Raw genomic sequence first — 19,672 nt, forward strand, 5'->3', positions numbered from 1 at the left:
CCTAGAAACAAAACAAAAAATGTGATTTGTCAACTAGACAACGGTTCCATTGCCACTGTTTGTCTATACTTATCATTTAGTCTATGCTATTGACGAAACCTGATGAGATGCCGCCTGTGGCATATTATTTTGAATTTAGGATTTCGTACAGTAGCCGGCATTGGCCAATAATCTATTAGAGTGGGTATTCTTAAAAGAAAGCAATGCCCTGCCCTGAAAAACATACACAGAATGTGACTTAAATCTGCCATTAGCAAAAATTTCTCTCACATTCTATCAACAGTAGGGGTTTATGTCATATGTCAAAAATGATGTGACAGAATTGATCTGATTAGCATATTACGTTCAGCTAAAACTTTATCTACAATTTTAACATCATTTTTCTACAATAATAAATCGGCTAGATAAAGAAAAAACGACAAAATTTGGACTTTGCTAAATATCTAGTGATCCATAAACTTTTTCAAAAAACGAAAAACTGTTTTGAATTGGTCTCCTAAAACTGCAATTTTTTCCCCACACCCTGCATGTAATAAACGACAATTATTAGCTTGAATAACATATATTTATCTAAATATGTTGCACTTATGGGCATAAATTTGATAATCTACGTTAGTTTATATACAATTTTAAACTAAAATAATTAAAAAAGCCGTTCAAACTAGCCGTATTATCTTCCTTTCGCATGCATTTTACAAAACGAATATTTAGCAAACGGTATCAAACACACGACACAATCGTTATAGCATCGTGTAGGTATGAATCAAGCGGTTCGTGGGCTTAAATATACATTTTTAAAACCCTTAGTACAGTTGGAAAACAGCTTGGAACTTTTGATAAACGTCCATTTAATATACCTACACTTGGTGTTACATCGGACAGTTACAAGGATTAACAATTCTTTTCACGGCCACTATATTTACAAAAATAATTGTTTAATTTATTTGCTTACTAATCAGATGGCCCAAACCAAAACACTTTTGTTAAAATCAAAACACACTGTCAGCTTGAGCGATGATAATCATAATAAAATTACTTGAGCCGCCAAATTTTCTCCGCAAATAATAAAATTCCTTCAGTAAATAAAGTCTAACTAACGTGATTCTACATAATTAAAAAAAGCTACAGTTTAAATGGCATCCAAACATAGTTTTTTGTTAACCTAAAAAAAGTACTTATCATTCAACTTAAATAAGCAACCATTCTTTACACTAATTACCGATTCAATAATAAAAGTTTGTCCACGATCAACCAATAATATTTAACGTGTTGATAGAAGTTAAATTAAGATCATATAACATCAGGCGGGAATAATTAATAATTATTATTCACTCTGGATCTAAGGACGGTTGCAAACCAAGGATACATCAAGCATGAAATATGCGATATTAGTATATTACTCAACGAGCATGTAATGATAGGTATTACTCACGAAAATAAAGTTTAATGGCATAAATCATCGAGTGAGTAATATTACAAACTAAGTTTGTCTGTGGTAATAGCCATGCATGTAGAATACTATACTTTTTCTACGACTGTGGTAAGTATTCACAACGAAAGTCACACACACAAATTAAAATATCATCTGCTGTCAACATGACAATCCCTGTCACCTACTATTCTTTGACTTGAGAAGATGCACCCCAACAGAAATATTATACAGGCTGTCAAAATGGCAAGTACAAATTTGCTGCCAGAAAAATCAAACAATGGGAAAGGAACAGTAAATACATAAAACAGTATCAAGGTCTTAGAAAGGCAGGTATAAATACAGAACAGAGAACTGAGTATAAAGATTTAAACAGAGAAATACAACGACTGACGAGAAGAGATAAGAACCAACATTTACAGAACATTTGTCTCGACATAGAAAAGTTCTCTAAGAATAATCAATCGCGTGAACTATTTAAATGTATTAAAGAGATCACAGGAGAATCCAGACCCAAATCGTGGTCGATAGAGGACGAGAATGGAACAGTGGTAACTGAAATAGGAGGCGTCATCCAAGTTTGGCGACAACATTGTATGAATCTATACAAAGAAGTAGAACCTGAACAACAGCCCGAAACTTCGCTTTCAATCAAGGATATGCAGCAGGAGCCCGACATCTTAAGAAGTGAAGTAGAATATGCGATTCGACATCTAAAAAACAATAAGAGTCGAGGAGAAGAGGACATCAATGCAGAAATGCTTAAGCACCTCCCCGCGAAAGGTATTGATCTCTTGTGGAAAATCTGTAACAGGGTTTGGCAGACAGAAGAGTGGCCAATCGACTGGTGCACCTCTACTCTCATACCGCTGCATAAAAAAGGATCCAGTAAAAAATGCAATCATTATAGAACTGATTTCTCATCCAAGCAAGGTCATGCTCAGGATCCTGTGGCAGAGAATTTTTTAGAATGGCAAATACCACAAGAACAGACCGGTTTTGTGAGGGGAAAGGGCACGAGAGACCAGATTATGAATGTGCGGCAAATCATTGAAAAAACAAGAGAATATGACAAAACTGCATACTTGTGTTTCCTGGATTACAGCAAGGCTTTTGATTGTGTCAACTGGAGACGACTTTGAGATGTCCTGTCGCAGATGGGGACTCCGCGGCATCTGATTCACCTACTAAAAGAACTATATAACAATAACATAACACTAATGAAGGTCGATGGAAGATCCTCTGAATCTTTCAACGTGGAACGTGGTGTACGGCAGGGTTGTGTTCTGTCACCCTTATTGTTTAACGTATATGGAGAATATATCATACGGAAAGCCTTGGACGGCTGGGAAGGAGGAGTTGTCATAGGTGGCAGAAGGATGGATAATCTCCGCTACGCTGATGACACCACACTTATCGCCAAAGATGAGCAGGAAATGTCGAGTCTTATTCAGCGAGTAGCGAGAGTGAGCTTGGAGTTCGGTCTACAACTGAACCGTCAGAAAACGAAACTTATGTTAATAGATCGCACGCATAGCATGGAAGAAATGCCTAATATTAAAGATGTCGAGAACGTGGAGGAAATAACTTATCTAGGTGCCCACATCAGCAGAAATGGCGGATCAAGTCAAGAAATCAGAAGGATAGCTCTTGTCAAAAAGCCATGACCAAACTCAACAAAATTTGGAAAGATCGGCATATAACAACCACAACAAAATGCAAATTAGTAAACACCCTCGTTGAGTCCTGAATCCTGGACTTTAAAATGCGTTTGAGATGTGGGTCTGGAGAAGACCACTGAGGATTCCCTGGACAGACCGCAGAAACGTATCCATACTCAAAGAACTTAACATCCAAGTCAGAATGTCAACTAAAATCAAACAACTGATTCTCAAGTATTTTGGACATGTCAGCAGGAGGAAAGATGACAAACTCGAAAGTCCAGGGGAAGGTAGAGGGAACACGACCTAGAGGACGTTCTCCAAAACGATGGCTGGACCAGGTGAAGCAGTTTACAGGAAAATCCTTCCAAGACAGCATTAGAAGCACGTCAGATAGAGAGGAATGAAGGGAAACTGCTCAAAACACAACATATGAGACTAACATAGGATCACGACGCTTCAAACATGAAGCTAACGACTAGAGAGAGAGTGCATCAACTTTAATTTACCTTCAATTGGCATTAGTGATAATGAACAGTTGTCGTGGACAAAGTATAGTATTATCTTCGGTTTTTTGTGGCCATCAATCGCACGGGAGATTTGCGTCCCCCTTAGGGATTAATGGCTATCATAAAAAACTCATTGAATAACATACTATTGTAGAATGGTTGCAAACAATCTAGCAAACCTGGATAAAAGTTTCAGCATTCCAATTAACGAATCTAAGGTTCACTAAAACTATTTCCTTACAAAAATATTTGAAGTTAAAAAAGCGTGAAGGTTGATATTATTGAACGTTTAGTTTCAATGGCAAATAAATCCACAGGAAATTGATATTTGCCCTCTGCAAAACTGCAGTTTGGAAATCATTAAAAAGTGTCTTTTTGGGTCAGTTATACAAATCACAGTTTGGCTGGAAGAAAGATGGAATCAAAACGGTACAGAAAAAACACTACTGACCCTTATTCAGGACAGAATCTCGAGTACCTAACTGAGCAAAATAATTAATACAATCTCAACTTACACGTTAACAAGCAACAGGCTAAAAAAAGATAGTAAATAAAACATAAAGTTAAAATAATAGTAGTACTAAATCATCAGCATGCACCAGGTTTCGCCAGTATCAATATTAATAATCATCACACACTCGGCTTTTTTTGCACCAATTTGTCAAAAAAATCCTGACAAATATTTGAATAAATAAAATTCACAATAATTGCACTCTGCGCTAAAAATATTGCAATTAAAACTCATACATAATGCCTCACCTGAACAGGTTGTAAAATCAATAATTTTGTCTGCATTTCTTCGATTCGATGCTTTAAAAAAGTTATTTCTAAAAAATTACTTACGCCTCTTACGTTTTTTTTTATACTTTGTGCTACCAATTAATTAAAGAAGCTCTAAAATTTTCTCGAGTTGATTTTATCGATACATTCCTGTTTTTACGTGTGATAGGGCGTGACGTAAGTTGCGGGGAATAACCCTCTACGATGACCAATCTCTCCATGCCACCAATGTTGATCCGAACGATCTGCAATAAAATAATTTTATCAATTTCGTATAATATCATTATAAAACGTATCTAGTGCAATCAAATTTAGACAGTGTAGGCAAATAATGATAAGTTACTGGTTATCAATGTATTTATTTTAGATACAAGTTGCAGCTATTTTCTAGAAAGTGTCATTTTTTTTATTTCTTTTTATCGTTTCAATGCGGCATATCCAAGGTTTTCATTGATAACTGACTTTGACAGACTACAACTGAATTAAATCTTTAGTGAAGAATCTGAGCATTCTTATACGGATTCTTCTAATTTTTAATGTTACTCAATTTTTGCTAGGACTATCAGAGGGTTAGTCTCAAATTGAACTTTTGAACAATTGAACATGACGAACATTTTCAGCGCTGAAACCCCAAAAATGGCGGAGAAACAAAATTTTCTTACTTTTTTATTTTGTAGTCAGGTTTTTTTTTCTCTAACTAGAATTACTTCAGCCTACCACATAAATAATACTTGCGATGAACGTCACTGGACATCCATAAGAGAAAAAGAAGTTTATGATGGTTTCATTGGTGGTTCAGATGTTGGAATTAAAAATGAAATACACAGGAACATAGTCCTTAAAAAGTTGCTTCCAATATTGTTCAAGCCAAATTTAGAAATTTTTCAAATTCGAGTTAAAACCCTTTTTTTTCAAAAATAACTCAACACAGAAAGCATAACTTTAATGTTGTTAAAACGGTGTGGAATTGTCCATTACATTCTCTAAAACATTCCCCATTTAATCTTTGCAGTAGCTGCTGTATTTACGGACGATAAACAATTCCATTTATATTGTAGAATATTTGACAATATCGGAATTTCAGAGTATTTGACTTAAATCGGCGTTCATCATCGACACGACATTTTAATATGCACTATTATCCGTGGTATTGTTTTACCAAAACCCTAATATATCTACTAATTCTAGGCTACACCAATAAGTTAATAGGTTTAAATTATGTTAGAATAACATTTTAATCTATTGATTTATGAATAATGCAATAAAACCGTATTCGTCATAGTATGAAACGTCACGTAAAAAACATCGAAGGGTCACTTTAAATTTGGGGCTTTATTGAGGTATAAATACAAGGCACAACTTGTATTTTGCAATTGATAGTTTCATCAATATCAATTAAAATTTCATTCAATAGTTATTTAATATCTCACCTGACTAAACTATACGCTGTGAAGTGTCACAACTGTCAAACTTAACTCCACAGAGTTATAAGCATCATTCACGTAAACTTTATGACCATTGCAACGGTAAGGTATGTGTACTGCTAAAGGTTAGGTACATTATAAACTAATGACTAATGTACTGTTCATACTTGTATACTGTGGAATTATTAACTTAATAGTAGTGCAAAATCTATCTAGCTTTTAGCTTTTACTCAAGTTTTGCCACCTTAATACAAGCAACCAATAAGGAGAGCCATTTCAGACGTTTGACACATGCGTATTTTTGTTGTCAATTAACTGTTCAAAATTCGAAAATTTGAAAGAATGCTTTTTTGTATTTGTTTATGAATGTCTGTTTAGTTTGTACCTAATTATCTTTTTTGAAACAAATAGTCGAAGTCTAGATGATGGTTATGATTATTGGTATGACGTTTATGTCTTGTGTTTCTGAAATTTTAACCTGATTCCTATTTTCTAATTTTAATTTTGAGTTTATTGTGAATGATGTCATTTGTCTACTTCTTGCAGTGCACTTGCCATTCACAGTACAAATGCACTGCATGTTATGTGAATGTTACTTTACAAAACTTACCAATAACAATATGTGGTGACTATTTAACATTTTGTAGTTTTATGGCACTGTTTAAGTGTTTAATGAATTTTGACAGTCATTAAACGTCATAGGTAGTTCAGTTCGTCAAAGTGGTCCACGTTTATCCAATCGTAGGAATTAAAAGCTTATTGAGCTTTTCGACGTTGCCAAAATGATTAAATCAAACGATTCAGCTTTGGCAACGTTGATTTGAATGTAATTTTCAAGCTTTTTCAGGTGGAAAAGGTGTTTTAGAGTCTAAAAAACTGTAATTCGTCATAGTATGAAACGTCACGCAAAAAACATAGAAGTGTCACTTCAAATTTGGGGCTTTATTGAGGTATAAATACAAGGCACAAGTTGTATTTTGCAATTGATAGTTTCATCAATATCAATTAAAATTTCATTCAATAGTTATTTTATAAGTGTCACCTGACTAAGCTATACGCTGTTAAGTGTCACAACTGTCAAATTTAACTCCACAGAGTTACAAAACTTACAAATAACAATATGTGGTGACTATTTGACATTTTGCAGTTTTATGGAACTGTTCAAGTGTTTTAATGAATTTTGACAGCTGCCAGTAGGATTACTATGTAACTTGATAGGGATAGAAACAGAGATTTAAACAAGCCAGACTTATAGTAGAACATGCAAGTCAAAGGGAGATGAAGAAAGAAATTTCTTTTCTATTCCCTTACATAGTTACACTGCAAGTGACTATAAGCCTGTCATTAAACGTCATAGGTAGTTCAGTTCGTCAAAGTGGTAGACGTTTTTCCAATCATAGGAATTAAAAGCTTCTTGAGATTTATGACGTTGCCAAAATGATCAAACGATTCAGCTTTGGCAATGTTGATTTGAATGTAATTTTCAAGCTTTTCCACGTGGAAAAGGAGTTTTAGAGTCTAAAAAACTGTAATTTTTTCGCTTTGTGCAAGTTTGGGGTGAGTTCAAAAAGCGCCAACATCACTTTTTTCATGTTTTGATTGTGGTAAAAAGCAAGCATTTATTCACAATTGACAAACAAAAAATTTTTGAAAACCTACTGAGAATTTAACCAAGAAGCTATATTTAAAATTCTGAGAACATTTGTAGAAAAAAATTCTCAATAATTTACTGTTTTCTATAAATTCTTAGTGGAAAAAATGACCCTTGGCCATCTCTAGTCATATCTACATCAAATATTTACATAACATTAATCTCCAATCTTTTCACAAAGATTCAAACAAAAACCTATATTATCTTTCACCATAAGAGCTGAATCAGGCATATTAAGCTAGTTTGGTTCAAATTTCCATTGATCACAATTCGAAAACATCAATTTTGCCTCTAGCACTGACAAAAATGTGTAAAAAAAAAGTGGCTTACCTGTAACTGTTATGACATCACCCCTTTTAAACTCAAGCTCTCCAACCTCTTGTGGTGTGAAATCATATAAAGCCTGAACTAAATACTGTAACAAAAAAAAATCGATTTAAAAATAACCTGAATGTAAAAGCCTGAAAAAAGTTACTTCATCAGCAATCATATCCCGTAACTTAACATCTTGTGACCGTGACACTGATGATGTTCTATGGTACTCCACCAGTTCATTAAGAGAGTTAAACTTTACTACCCACAGGAAAAATTTGCCTTGGTTATCGCGAAGTACTTTGAAATGTTGTACTCCATCTGAACATCTGAATTTAACAGGTTTAAAATGGGGTTTAATGTGCTGTAATGTTGATACTCACTTGACTGACAGTGAAAAGTCACCGGGGCTAGTTTCACTAATTCTGATGAGAAATGCTCCCTCAAATTTGTTGAGCAACAGCTTTTCAGAGTCACTCCTGGTTATTCTACCATAATACCAGCTGAAATTATTCCCAGTTTACATTGAAGGGCAATTTAGGTATAGTTATTAAAATCTTACTCATGTGGCTTCATTTCTATGTAGTTACTAGGGATAAGACCCTCTCGACTATCTAGTTCTGCTCTATACCAATTCATATCATCTTCCATGTTTAATACCTACAACAAAAAACAGAGTTAAGTAAATGTGGCCAAGGGCACCATAAAGAGTAAGCAAAACGTCCAATGCCAAAGAAGCAGCAGCCAAAAGTAAAACAAAAACACAACAAGGTCTACCTTGAGGATTTGTCCTTTCCTGAAGCTGAGCTCATCCTCAGCTGTGGCGTTAAATTCGTGCTTTGCCACCGCCTCCATTTTCGTTTTCGCTCGCCCTATCGATGCGGTATTTGGTTGAAAAGCTCCTTTTACAGCTTAAAATATGAAATTTTCACAGCAGTAGCCTGAGGCAAGTGATTCACTCGCAGACGTCAAATATCAGGTGGAAAACAAAAACGAGTTCTCCCCCAATGTTATGGTGCTCCGTTTACACGACCGACGGATTTAAGACAAACATCACGTACGTACGAATCGAAACCGATTAGTGGGTTTGTTTAATTATTATTTCGACGCGATTTAACTGTTTTTTTGTTTGATTGAAATTTAATACCACCACAGATAATTCTCTTTTACCATCAACTTCTCTATCTTGTTTTCACGGAAACGCCCGACACGACACACTTTTGACAGCCGACTTTTTGCGATTGCTCCGATAGGGTGCTATCGCATCTGTTGACTAGCCCGGTATTGGTTGACACTGTATGACTTACTGGTATGACGTCATATTATTGCATTAAACAAAGCTTGATTTCAGCAAATACTAAACATAGTTGTACAAGACCAACAAGAAATATAATCCAGGAAGAAGTAGCATAGTCAAACAAAACTAAAATCTCTCTAATTAGAGTTTTTATTGTGTTTTTGCAGTGTTGCCAGATGGTTCTCGGGTAAACATTTTTGATGTAAAATAAATGTGTCATAAAATCTTAATTATTCCAACTAGTTTTACTGAAAACTCATATTAACTTCACAAATGTCTAGAACCTTATAGACTATTGTGGCAAGTATTTTTTTATAGGAAATTTGTCTTTATTTTTTTTTTGTTTTAACTGTATTTTTGTTTGAATTTCGTGTGTCATTTTATTGCTGCCTAAAGCAGATTCTGATAGTTTTTCAAATCAATTTAGTCAACAAGTTTTTGACAAACTGCGATATGATTAAAATAAACAGATATACGCCACAACTGTCCAATTTCTACTCATAACCTATAAACAAGTATTAAATATGAATTACAACTGTATTAACTATACAGGGTGTCCCACGACGAAAGACATCGATTGATATTGGAAAAAGTACAAATAGGAGAATTTTGAAAATTAGGCTGGATACTGATGTGGGCATGCCCAATCTAACTAAAATATTTTCAAGATGGTTGCACTTCCGTTTATACCGGAAGTCGATCACAACTTTCTTATTTTAAATAGAACACCCTATATATTATTACATATTTGGATTCCGCCCAAAATTCTGATCAACTTTTGTATACAATGCCCTATGCCTATCTCTAGCCGTTTTCGAAATATTTGATGTTTTTCCAAAAAAGTGACAGTTGCAACGCTCAACATATTTTTGTACTCTGTCAAAACCGTATTTCGTTTTGCAATAAAACTTTGGGTTATTGTAAATAAAGGATCGTTTTATTAAACTGAGGGTGCGTAATGACTCATTTGTATACAGGGTCGTCAAAAAAAATCATAAACTTGCCACTAAAAAAAATGAAAAATCTGAAGTTTTTTAAATAGAAACCCACATTTTTTTATGACGGAATCATTTTGAGCATTAAAAATTACTATACGTTTCAATTTACTTGCCTACACCTAAATCCAACCCATTTCGTTTTATTTGAGAATAAACATTCAATATTGACTAATATTGTTATTCAAAATTCTCTGTTAAAAAACTGCGTCAACTTGTATATAAGAAGTAAATTGTATTGTGTATTGTGTTACAAAATGTATGTAAAGTTCGTGTTTTAATGAAAAAACTAAACATCTGGCAACGAGGCACGTTAAACGTCAATGACGTGCATCGGCCGATATATTGCCTTCTACTATAATTTTGTCTACGCTATGGGAAGCAATAGCTCTCTATATGTAGACATTTCTATCTAATGCGTCACAAGAACCCTAGTTTGCCTTTGCAAACATTTGTTTCGTCGAAACTCAATTACCTACTTGCTTATTGTTAGTCATGTAATTATCAAATTCACTTTCAAAAAGTTAATAAAATACTAATTTTATTTATTTGGAGTTATTTTCGTGAGCGGAGTGACATTGACATTTTCTCCTACACCGAGAAACGACTTCTTTAGATAATTTAGAACAGTATTTTATTCAATATAATGATATAACGAAGTTTATTGTTTTATCTCTCGAATTAATACCAAAATGTGTACTAACAAATCAGTCACAATGCGTTTATTACAATTTAAAACCGAAATAATATACTGGTGACGTCAGACACGTCACAACCAGATACAACCAAAACAGATGTCGCTCCAGTAACTCGAAACGGGTAAATCAGGCAATTTTTCGCCATAAGCGGGTCGGATATGTTTATTTCGAAACATTACTATAGCAAGCAACACCAAAGTCCAATATTGTTTTGTTTTAATCAAATGGTAAGTACCGTAGCAATTCGCGTAAATACTGTATTGGTTTTTTGTTAAGAAAACTGGACACTTTTACTTATTAATGGACGCGAGTACGGGAGAACGCGACGTTGTCATGTCAGTCGCTTCATTAATTGTATTTTTTGGAAATAACTAGGCTTTTCCCCCACTTTTAAAATTGTTCTTATTAACAAAATATTTGTTTCTGCAAGTTCCGGGAAATTAAAACTTATCAGTAGGTTGCATTGCTGTGTAATTAGTGTCATTAAAAAGGCATTAAGATTATTAAGAACTATTTACCAGTTTACCTTCCCTATTCAAACACTATCAGCAAAAATTATATAAAATAAACAGTTTTTATCAAAAGTATCCAATGAAGGTCAGTTTTTTTAACCTTCCAAAGAAAGTAGATATAGTGTGGTGAAAGACAATTTTTAATCATGTTATGTAACATTTATGACTATATTCCAACCAAGCTAATATTCAATACCTATATGATTCACAAATCATAGGAATACGTTTATCTTGATTTATAAGCAAATAAATTCATAAAATCATCAAAAATTCAATTAACCAAATGTGAAATTGAAATTCTTAGCAAAACAATAACAACAAGCAATCCAGGAACAGTTTGGCAACAGTGCTGATTGTTTAACACTCTACCATAAACATATAAATGTTAAAATTTTGAAATTAATCTCTATTGATTACAGTTACAGCATTTATATGTTGATGACTTAAAGTTTAGCAAAGAGTAGTAGGTTTCAAGCTAGAATGTGGTTTTATAAATTTACATAATATACAGGGTGGTCCAGTTTTAAATGTCAATAAAATAATAATAAAATTCTTTCTAAGGAAAATACAGTCCTTCAAATTTCTGTTTAAAAAATCAGTTTTTTGTCATAACTATCAAACCGTTGGAGCAATTTTGATCAAATTTGGAACAGGCATTATGAAATTAATCCTCATTATGAACGACGTTTGCCAAAGTTCTCCAGTAGCGTAATTATAGGAAAATGGTTTTAATGTTTTTGCCTTATCTTCTATGACTCTAAATGTTTTTCAAAAATTACAGTTTTTTTAATTTCATTGTTTACAATGAAAAATAAATTATCTCCTATAAAATTCTGATTTGAAACTTCCTTTACGAGATAATTCAGTTATTAGGTTCAAAGACCCAAAACTAACCCAACCCAACTTAAAAATTGTCTTGAAAACGGAAAATTTACTTAAGAAGTTTAAAAATTTAATTGTAGCTAGTTTTCATAGTTTCCAGAAAAACTGAAAGACTTTAGTTTTGAAAATTGACTTAGAAAAGATAAAAATTGATTTCAGAAGCTTAAAAATTGTGTTTGTAACCAGTTTTCATGCAAATTGAGAGACTTTATTATTGAAAATTAATTTGTACTTGTAGACATAAAAAACTACTTTTTCTAGAATTTTTTACTACAAATTCTTACATTTAAACCTTAAAAATTGACTTGAACACTAAAAAGTGACTATGAACTAATGAAAAGTAATATCAGAAGCTTAAAATTTGCATTTGAAGTAAGTTTTAATTTTTAAGACACATTTCAATATTTTAGTTTTGAAAATAGTCTTAGATAGAGGACATTGACATTAGATTCATGAAAATTGTCTTGAAAAGTAACTTTTCTTGCTTTTTACTTTGCTTTTTATTTTCTCAGAATTCTGGACTATTTTTAGGGTTTCAAAACTGCTTTCAGCTTGGAAAATCGAGTTTCAAGACTATCTTTACCATTTTCGAAACGTGTTGCATACATAATTTTTTCTAATTTTGACCAAAAAGCGGTAAAAACCATCTTTTAAAGTGATTTAACACAAATATTCACTTTCATAGCACCTTGTATAAACAGTGACAACGACATGTTATGATGGATGTCGCCCATATGTTTGTAAAAACATTCATAACTAAAGTAAAACGTTTTGTCACTCTAATCAGTTTTGAAAAGTGTCACTTTATGTGCCAAAATTAGAAAAAAAAAAAAATTTTCACATTCTTCATAGACTTCATAACATTCTTCATAGCATTCCAAGCTTTGTCACTATTCAATCGACTTCTAGACACCTCAGTGCTAAAAATTCGAGTATTTCTTAAAAATCTAGATTGTTTTTAGTGCTTTAAGGCTGTTTTCAGTGCCTCAAATCGAGCTTCAAGACTATCTTTACAAAGTTTTTGACTTATCAGGTCTAAAAGCCAATTTGTACACTGTCCACAGTCTTGAAAATGTTAATTCAAGCTTCTTCAGTATTAAATTGACTTCTACACTCATCATAGGTGCAATAAATTGTAGCATCTCTAAGAAATTCAGACTGTTTTTAGTGCTTTTTAAGACTGAAAAATCGAGTTTAAGAATATTTCCAAAAGTCAAGTTTCTTCAGTAATAAAAGTAACAAAATTTGGTATCAAATGTTACGATATTAGTCTTGAGAACTAATTTTTAGAAATGAAATAGTTCGAAAATTTAATTTACTTCTAGACTTGTTCCAGTCCAGAAAATTGAGTTGTACACCAATTGAAGTCCTGAAAATAGACTTTTGGACTCTCTTTAGTCCTAGTAAAGTCAGTTCTAGCTTTAAAAGTTAACTTTTAGATTATCTTTAGAAGTAAAAAATGAGTTTCATGCACAATACAATCTTTGTCTTGATTTCGGGACTTGAAATTTGAAGGAATGTAGGTTCCTTAGGAAACGTTTTTCAGAAAAATTACATAATGCAAGTCAACTTATTTTTTGATTGGCTATCGAGTGGTGAATTATTGACACTTAAAACTGGACCACCCTGTATAAAGTCATTAGTTAATTTGATCAGTAATTACAGCAATTGAATTGGTAAGTGTATAAACAGCATTTGGTCCATATACATATTGTTTTGTAAACGTTAAAAGTGACGTCAAATTTGCTATGCACACAGAATGACGTTTAGTCTCTTTATTCCTGACAACTGGCGAACAATTTAAATCAATCACAAAATATACAGGGTATTTCATTAAAGATTTATCAACTTTTTTTATATGCAGAAAATTATTTATGACGAAAAACTTAATAAACCTTCTTGTTAACAGATGTTTCAGAAATATTTACAATCGAAAAGTGTTGCTTTGAATACTTTGAAATCTAAGCAAGATAAAAAATAGAATAAAATAAACTGACATTATGAACTGTCTGTAGCATTATCTGTCTGAAAGTCATTTTTACAAGTTGTAATATTACAGAACTGTTAGAGATAATATTTTTTAGACTTTAAGAATCTGAGGCTGAGAAATTCTCTTATGAAACTTTGGATGAAGCCTGAAATTTATTAACTATAGTTATCCTCTATAATTTTCAAGGCAGATAAAAACCTCAAGGTTGACAAAGCCAGTCCAATTAACTAAAATTAGTGAAAGTCAACTTTTCAATTATTTAAACTAGAGTATCCATAGTAACATTTCTCTTGAACTTTTTAGTCATTTACCACATAATATTTTCAAGTATTTGGAGTGATTTATTAATTTTGATGTCACTACAAAAAGAAGAAATAATATGTTTCCAGAGAAAAAAACACAATAACGCCATTTTCGACAATTAAATTTTTTCTTGGTTTTGTGTTTTTATCACTACTTTATATGACACTCTGTACATCCGTTTAAACTAAACACTCTGTTTAGCAAGCTGCACTTTTAATTTAGAATCTGTCTCCAACCGTAGAAAACACAACAACATTCAATATTTTGTTTGTTTCCTGCACTTGCTAACAAGGCAATTACCAGCACAATAATTAATACATTAAGCAGCTTTAAAACGTATTCAGCCAACAATTTGTGAATTAATTTAGTTTATATGTGAAGTACTAGCCAAACTACCTTATTAAACAAAACTAAAATAAAACGTGTCGGTGCCAAAAAAGTTGGAAAGCGCGGGTATTTGAACTTTCATAATTTGGCAGGAAAATGAGCACCTAGTGACGCAATATTTATAAATTCCAATTTAACTTTTATAGTGTGGAAAAGTCCCTGACCTTGGTTATTATTAGTTGCAATGGGTATAATAATGCTTTCAAAAATTAATGCAATATTGTTTACACCACAGATAAACACGGTTTAATTGGTATATTTTGAACTGGCAAAATAATCCCCAGTAAACTATTAAGCTTTGAATAATGTAGAGTTAACAACAGCTGGCAGAGTACCCATCCTCAGAGGTCAATTTGTCAAATACGCAATTAATCTACTGCATATCACTATTGATTCGTTCTTGAGTGTAATGTAAACTAAAACAGTTAAGGTCAAGTGACGTTTAGGACTATATCATCGGAAATCAGTGACTCGTGTCCCCCCGTAACACTATATTCAGTTTAAAGTGGAAGAGGTTAACAAATAAATGAAATGTTCAAGTTTAAAATATCTCCAGTGTGTGTGACTATAAATACGCAAAAAACTTTTCAGTTCCTTAACGATTGTTGTAGGTGATTTAAGTCAAAAATCTTCCCAATGAGTAGTACCGAAGGTTGGTTTTAGTGTAGTTCAGTTTTTTTTTGTTGTTGTTTTACATGCTTGATGTAATTTCAGGGCTTGTAACATTAAATGTGGTCGCTGCAATGCCTCCAGTGCCTCCTGCCAAGCCAGATTTGCCTCTGCCGAAGTTCGTGGATTCATTATGGTGCATCTATGTAGTTTCAGTGGTGGCTGCCTGGAACGCCGAATTCAGTAAGTTACAGCACTCGCAAGTGACAAACAACTAGAGTTAATGGACTTTTTCAGTAACCTACCCCTTGGATCTCATTAAAACTAGACTGCAAATACAGGGAGAATTAAATAAAAATGGCGGAAAGGTTGGTGTTTATGTGGTTCCAGTTTGATCAGTACTGAAAGTTTATTGGCAGGTTCCATATAGAGGCATGCTGGGAACGGCAATGGGCATATCAAAGGAGGAAGGAATTCACAAACTGTGGCAGGGGGTACACGCGGCTTTCGCGCGACATCTTATTTATTCAGGCACTAGGATCATGACTTATAAGGCCCTCAAGGAGAAGCTTTTCAAACAAACCAAGTCGGAAGAATATTTTCCGTTATGGAAGTCCGCATTGTGTAAGTTGAGATTACTGTTTTATTAATACACTCTCAAATTACATACTAGTATGAGAGACAAGTCTTTTAAAACTAGACCAATACAATACTGTTTATTTTTGATGCGGTGTATATTTCCAATAATGAGTTTCTAGTGAAATAATGGCCATTGACGTAAACATGCATACAGGCTGTCTGATTTTCGAGAACCACCATGGTAACATGGTTATATGAGAGAGATGATGAGAGATGATTATTGAAGAGTTCAAGAGATACATCAAAAGTTAAATTTACAAACTGAATGATTTTGTCGTTAGATGTCACGCAGTCTATTTTGATTTTCTATTTGACTTAGTGTGCTTCTGATTAGCTTACTCATTTATCTGTATTCTCTTGTCCTTCTTTGATTAGTTGTCCCGGCCCTAACAAGCTCTTATCGGTTAGTTTCGTTTTCAAGGCCTAATTTGTCCTCTTTTCCTGCTTCTCAATGCATTTTAGTATTTCTATGGCGTCTTCCCGTTTCATACATCTTCCCATTAAGAGGTACTTTGATTGTTCTTGAGTAAATTTTGGTCTTTTAGGATTGAGTATTCCGTGTTGTATTCCTAATGAAAATCCATTCTTAGCAAAGTTAGATCATATAGCCTTAGTTTAGCTTTTATATAAATTCACAAAGTGAGATAGAGCATGTCAGAACTTCTATTGCCCTGCTTGTTGTTGTTCTCATTATGTCAAATAAACTGCTCGCCACGTCAACCGGGTCAATGATGTTTTTGGGTCATTTTTAAAACTACGCCATTCTGAAACGAATCAACAGATTTTAATGTGGTTTGGACCGTCATTGAGCTTGGTTTATTGGCTCTTTACTGATGTATAAAACTTTTGCTTGAATGCACTCTAACTGCCTTATACAGGGTGTGAAAAAAGTGCGTGCAAAAAAGTGAAAGTGACCAAAAAATTGTTTTTTTTTTGTTTTAACATAAGGAAGTGTTATTTAGGTCAATATCTGGGAAATTTTTGGGCGTTTCTCAATTAACGTCCCATGTCTCAAGAAATATTCATTTATCGAAAAAAGACGACATTCCAGTACTCAAGCTCGAATTAAGTTATGCCAGCACCTTTTTATGTGTCATTTTAGTGTAGATCCAATATTATCTTTTACATAATTTTTGAAGCAATCCCATGACCAATAAGAGCATACAGGGTGGCTAAAAACAATCAAAGTGGGACAAGAACGTGCGCAAAAAAAGAAAAGTATTAAATTACAGCCACTTTACTAATAAATAATTTTAACTTTTTTCTTACATGGGAACTTGTTGTCTAGGGTATTACCTCGGGACGTTTTTGGGCGTTTCTTAATTAACGTCCGAAGAAATATCGATTTTTCCGGAAAATGGATAAAACACTGTTCAATCTTGAATTAAGCCATATTAGCAGGTTTGTATCTATCATTCAAATGCCGTTGTATGTTCAACATTATCTTTTACATAATCTGAGTACTTTTCAGGACAAGCCCCATATTTGGTAAGACCTTACTTAAACTTGAAATTGTTTACACAAATTGTTCTTCCACTTTAACTGTCTCTAAACACCCTGTATGGTTCTATCGGTTAAAAGAGTTGACTTAAAATTATGCAACACATAATATGGGACCTACACATGACTTAAAATGACAGTTCAAAGCTAATCTGCCTTAATTCGAGATTGAGCTATGTCGCATTTTTTGGATACATCGCTATTTCTTGAGTCACAGGATGCTAATTGGGAAACGGCCAAAAATGTTCCGAGATATTGACCTAAACAACACTTCGTTAAGTTGAAACAAACCCAAAACAAATTATTGATCAATTGGGGACTTCTTGGTCGTTTCGTTTAGAAATGGCAAGGTTTTAAAAATTACCAAAAAAAATGACTGTCCGGGTTTGCGCCTCAAAATGTTTTCAAAATTTCTGCCTCCTGTGCGTATTTTCGAACTGATGTTTTTACGGTTCCAGGCGGCGTAAGTGCCGGTGCCATAGCGCAATACATAGCTAGTCCAACTGATCTGGTCAAAGTTCAATTACAAATGGAAGGTAGACGTAGACTTATGGGATTACCTCCTAGAGTAAACGGTATATTCGACGCTTTCAACAAAGTGTGGGCCACTGGAGGTGTGCGTGGACTCTGGAAAGGTACGTTACTACCACACAACACACTATTAACACTAAATCGATTAATATCACTTAGGTTCCGTACCCAATGTACAGAGAGCCGCTTTGGTTAATTTGGGCGACCTCACCACCTACGATTTGGCCAAGCGATTCATTTTGAGGCACACTACGTTGCCCGATAACCACCTGGTGCACGTTATGGCTTCGTGTTGTGCCGGTTTCGTGGCCGCTTCAATGGGAACACCCGCCGACGTTATCAAGACTAGAGTTATGAATCAACCTTTAGATGATCGAGGAAGGTAAGCACAAAAGATTCATCGTCTTTAATACTTTTTACACTTGCATCTTAAATACACATCTTTCTACTAAGTATACATTTTTTTTATTTTAGAGGTCTTTTGTACGCATCTTCAATTGACTGTTTGAGAAAAACAGTACACACCGAGGGATTGGGGGCATTGTACAAAGGTTTTGTTCCAATTTGGATGAGGATGGCTCCCTGGTCTCTTAGTTTCTGGTTGACGTACGAGGAGGTGTTATCTTTGATGGGCGCTAAAGCTTGGTAACGCACCTTTTTTAGTCATTTACATACTTATTTAGGTTAGACAAAAACAGTAACGAGTATAGTTATTTTTGACACATATTTGATAATTTGATATTGTGCAACCTCATACAATTTAAATGAAACTGAACAATTGTCATTGTAGGTTTAAGTTTCGACAAGACTGTTTATTATCATAAATTATTTTATATTATTATTATTATTATTGTGGTAGCCGCTTTAGGTAGACAGGTTTATCTGTGGATGTATATTTTTTCTCTGATATAGCAGGACTATAGTTGTATACAATTTAGTTAAAATCCTACTTTTAATTTCAGGACGAGAAGTATAAAAAGCAAAGCAGTAATTAATAATTGTTGTTTGGGGTGGGAATTTGTTGGAGTTTTTTCATTAAAGACCCTTTTAGTTTCCAGGTTTTACTTGTTTTATTTTTGCTAGAATAGAAAATCTGATTATTGTCTGATATTCAGTCAATCTTTAAAAATAGCTTCCTTTGAAAAACCATTTTTTGTTATTCCTCTTAAACTTGGCATTGGAAGGTAACTTGTCTGTTTTGATTTGTTTTTAATTGAGATTTTGAATTCTTATTTTGTAAAAAGTAGACTAGTGCTCTAGTCAAAGAAATATTTATAGAGTAGTAGGAATTAAAAATGGGTGATGACCACATCTCAAGAATTTCATACTTAATATGAATGGTAACATAATCAAGATGCAATTTTACAAGACTGTGGGTGAATTATTCCAAATTTTTTTATAGAAAAGCCATGATGGTACAGTCAGAATAAAAACCGCATTTTGATATACAATTCAATACTGTACCCACTTAGCAAAATTGTATGCCTGGCAGTTACTTTCAAGACAGGGGTATATTCTCAAATATATGCCAGATATATGCCCAGTATATGAAAATATATTCCC

At 33.6% G+C, this 19,672-nt stretch overlaps 2 protein-coding genes and 1 long non-coding RNA gene across 5 annotated transcripts; 2 read left to right on the forward strand and 1 right to left on the reverse strand.

Annotated features, from left to right (window-relative positions):
* Nucleotides 1–543: 543 nt before the first annotated feature.
* drk (growth factor receptor-bound protein 2 drk) lies at nt 544–8,948 on the reverse strand. Its single transcript, XM_081995890.1, has 6 exons — nt 8,544–8,948; nt 8,329–8,426; nt 8,150–8,269; nt 7,930–8,095; nt 7,785–7,869; nt 544–4,624 (listed from the first exon to the last, which is right to left on the reverse strand). The coding sequence occupies exons 1-6, from the start codon at nt 8,619–8,621 to the stop codon at nt 4,536–4,538; spliced, it is 636 nt and encodes a 211-aa protein (XP_081852016.1). The 5' UTR covers nt 8,622–8,948; the 3' UTR covers nt 544–4,535.
* On the forward strand, nt 8,932–9,293 carry LOC145740365 (uncharacterized). The gene is made up of 2 exons (XR_014181391.1): nt 8,932–9,062; nt 9,118–9,293. It is a non-coding gene; the product is annotated as an uncharacterized LOC145740365 (long non-coding RNA).
* Nucleotides 9,294–10,827: 1,534 nt separating this feature from the next.
* Ucp4A (Uncoupling protein 4A) lies at nt 10,828–19,169 on the forward strand. 3 transcript variants are annotated; one of them, XM_081995883.1, is made up of 8 exons: nt 10,877–10,983; nt 15,442–15,482; nt 15,545–15,682; nt 15,737–15,807; nt 15,859–16,063; nt 18,037–18,213; nt 18,269–18,491; nt 18,584–19,169. In XM_081995883.1, the coding sequence occupies exons 2-8, from the start codon at nt 15,467–15,469 to the stop codon at nt 18,756–18,758; spliced, it is 1,005 nt and encodes a 334-aa protein (XP_081852009.1). In that variant the 5' UTR covers nt 10,877–10,983; nt 15,442–15,466; the 3' UTR covers nt 18,759–19,169. The 3 variants fall into 3 exon arrangements, with proteins under 3 accessions (XP_081852010.1, XP_081852009.1, XP_081852007.1); XM_081995884.1 differs by lacking the exon at nt 15,442–15,482 and having other exon boundaries at nt 10,828–10,983; XM_081995881.1 differs by lacking the exon at nt 10,877–10,983 and having other exon boundaries at nt 15,098–15,482.
* Nucleotides 19,170–19,672: the final 503 nt, after the last annotated feature.

This window comes from Ips typographus, linkage group LG1 (assembly GCF_016097725.1).
Source record: "Ips typographus isolate SLU linkage group LG1, UJ_Ityp_2.0, whole genome shotgun sequence".
NCBI lineage: Eukaryota > Metazoa > Arthropoda > Insecta > Coleoptera > Curculionidae > Ips > Ips typographus.

What these genes read in the sequence shown, in the direction of transcription:
- Ucp4A (XM_081995883.1), top strand. An exon ending in TAAATAAAAATGGCGGAAAG is followed by an intron (nt 15,808 to 15,858) that starts GTTGGTGTTTAT and finishes GTTTATTGGCAG; the next exon opens with GTTCCATATAGAGGCATGCT. An exon ending in TGTGCGTGGACTCTGGAAAG is followed by an intron (nt 18,214 to 18,268) that starts GTACGTTACTAC and finishes AATATCACTTAG; the next exon opens with GTTCCGTACCCAATGTACAG.
- drk (XM_081995890.1), bottom strand. Translation starts at nt 8,621, where the DNA reads ATGGAGGCGGTGGCAAAGCACGAATTTAACGCCACAGCTGAGGATGAG. An exon ending in ATAGAAATGAAGCCACATGA is followed by an intron (nt 8,270 to 8,328) that starts GTAAGATTTTAA and finishes GAATAATTTCAG; the next exon opens with CTGGTATTATGGTAGAATAA. An exon ending in TGATGTCATAACAGTTACAG is followed by an intron (nt 4,625 to 7,784) that starts GTAAGCCACTTT and finishes ATTTTATTGCAG; the next exon opens with ATCGTTCGGATCAACATTGG.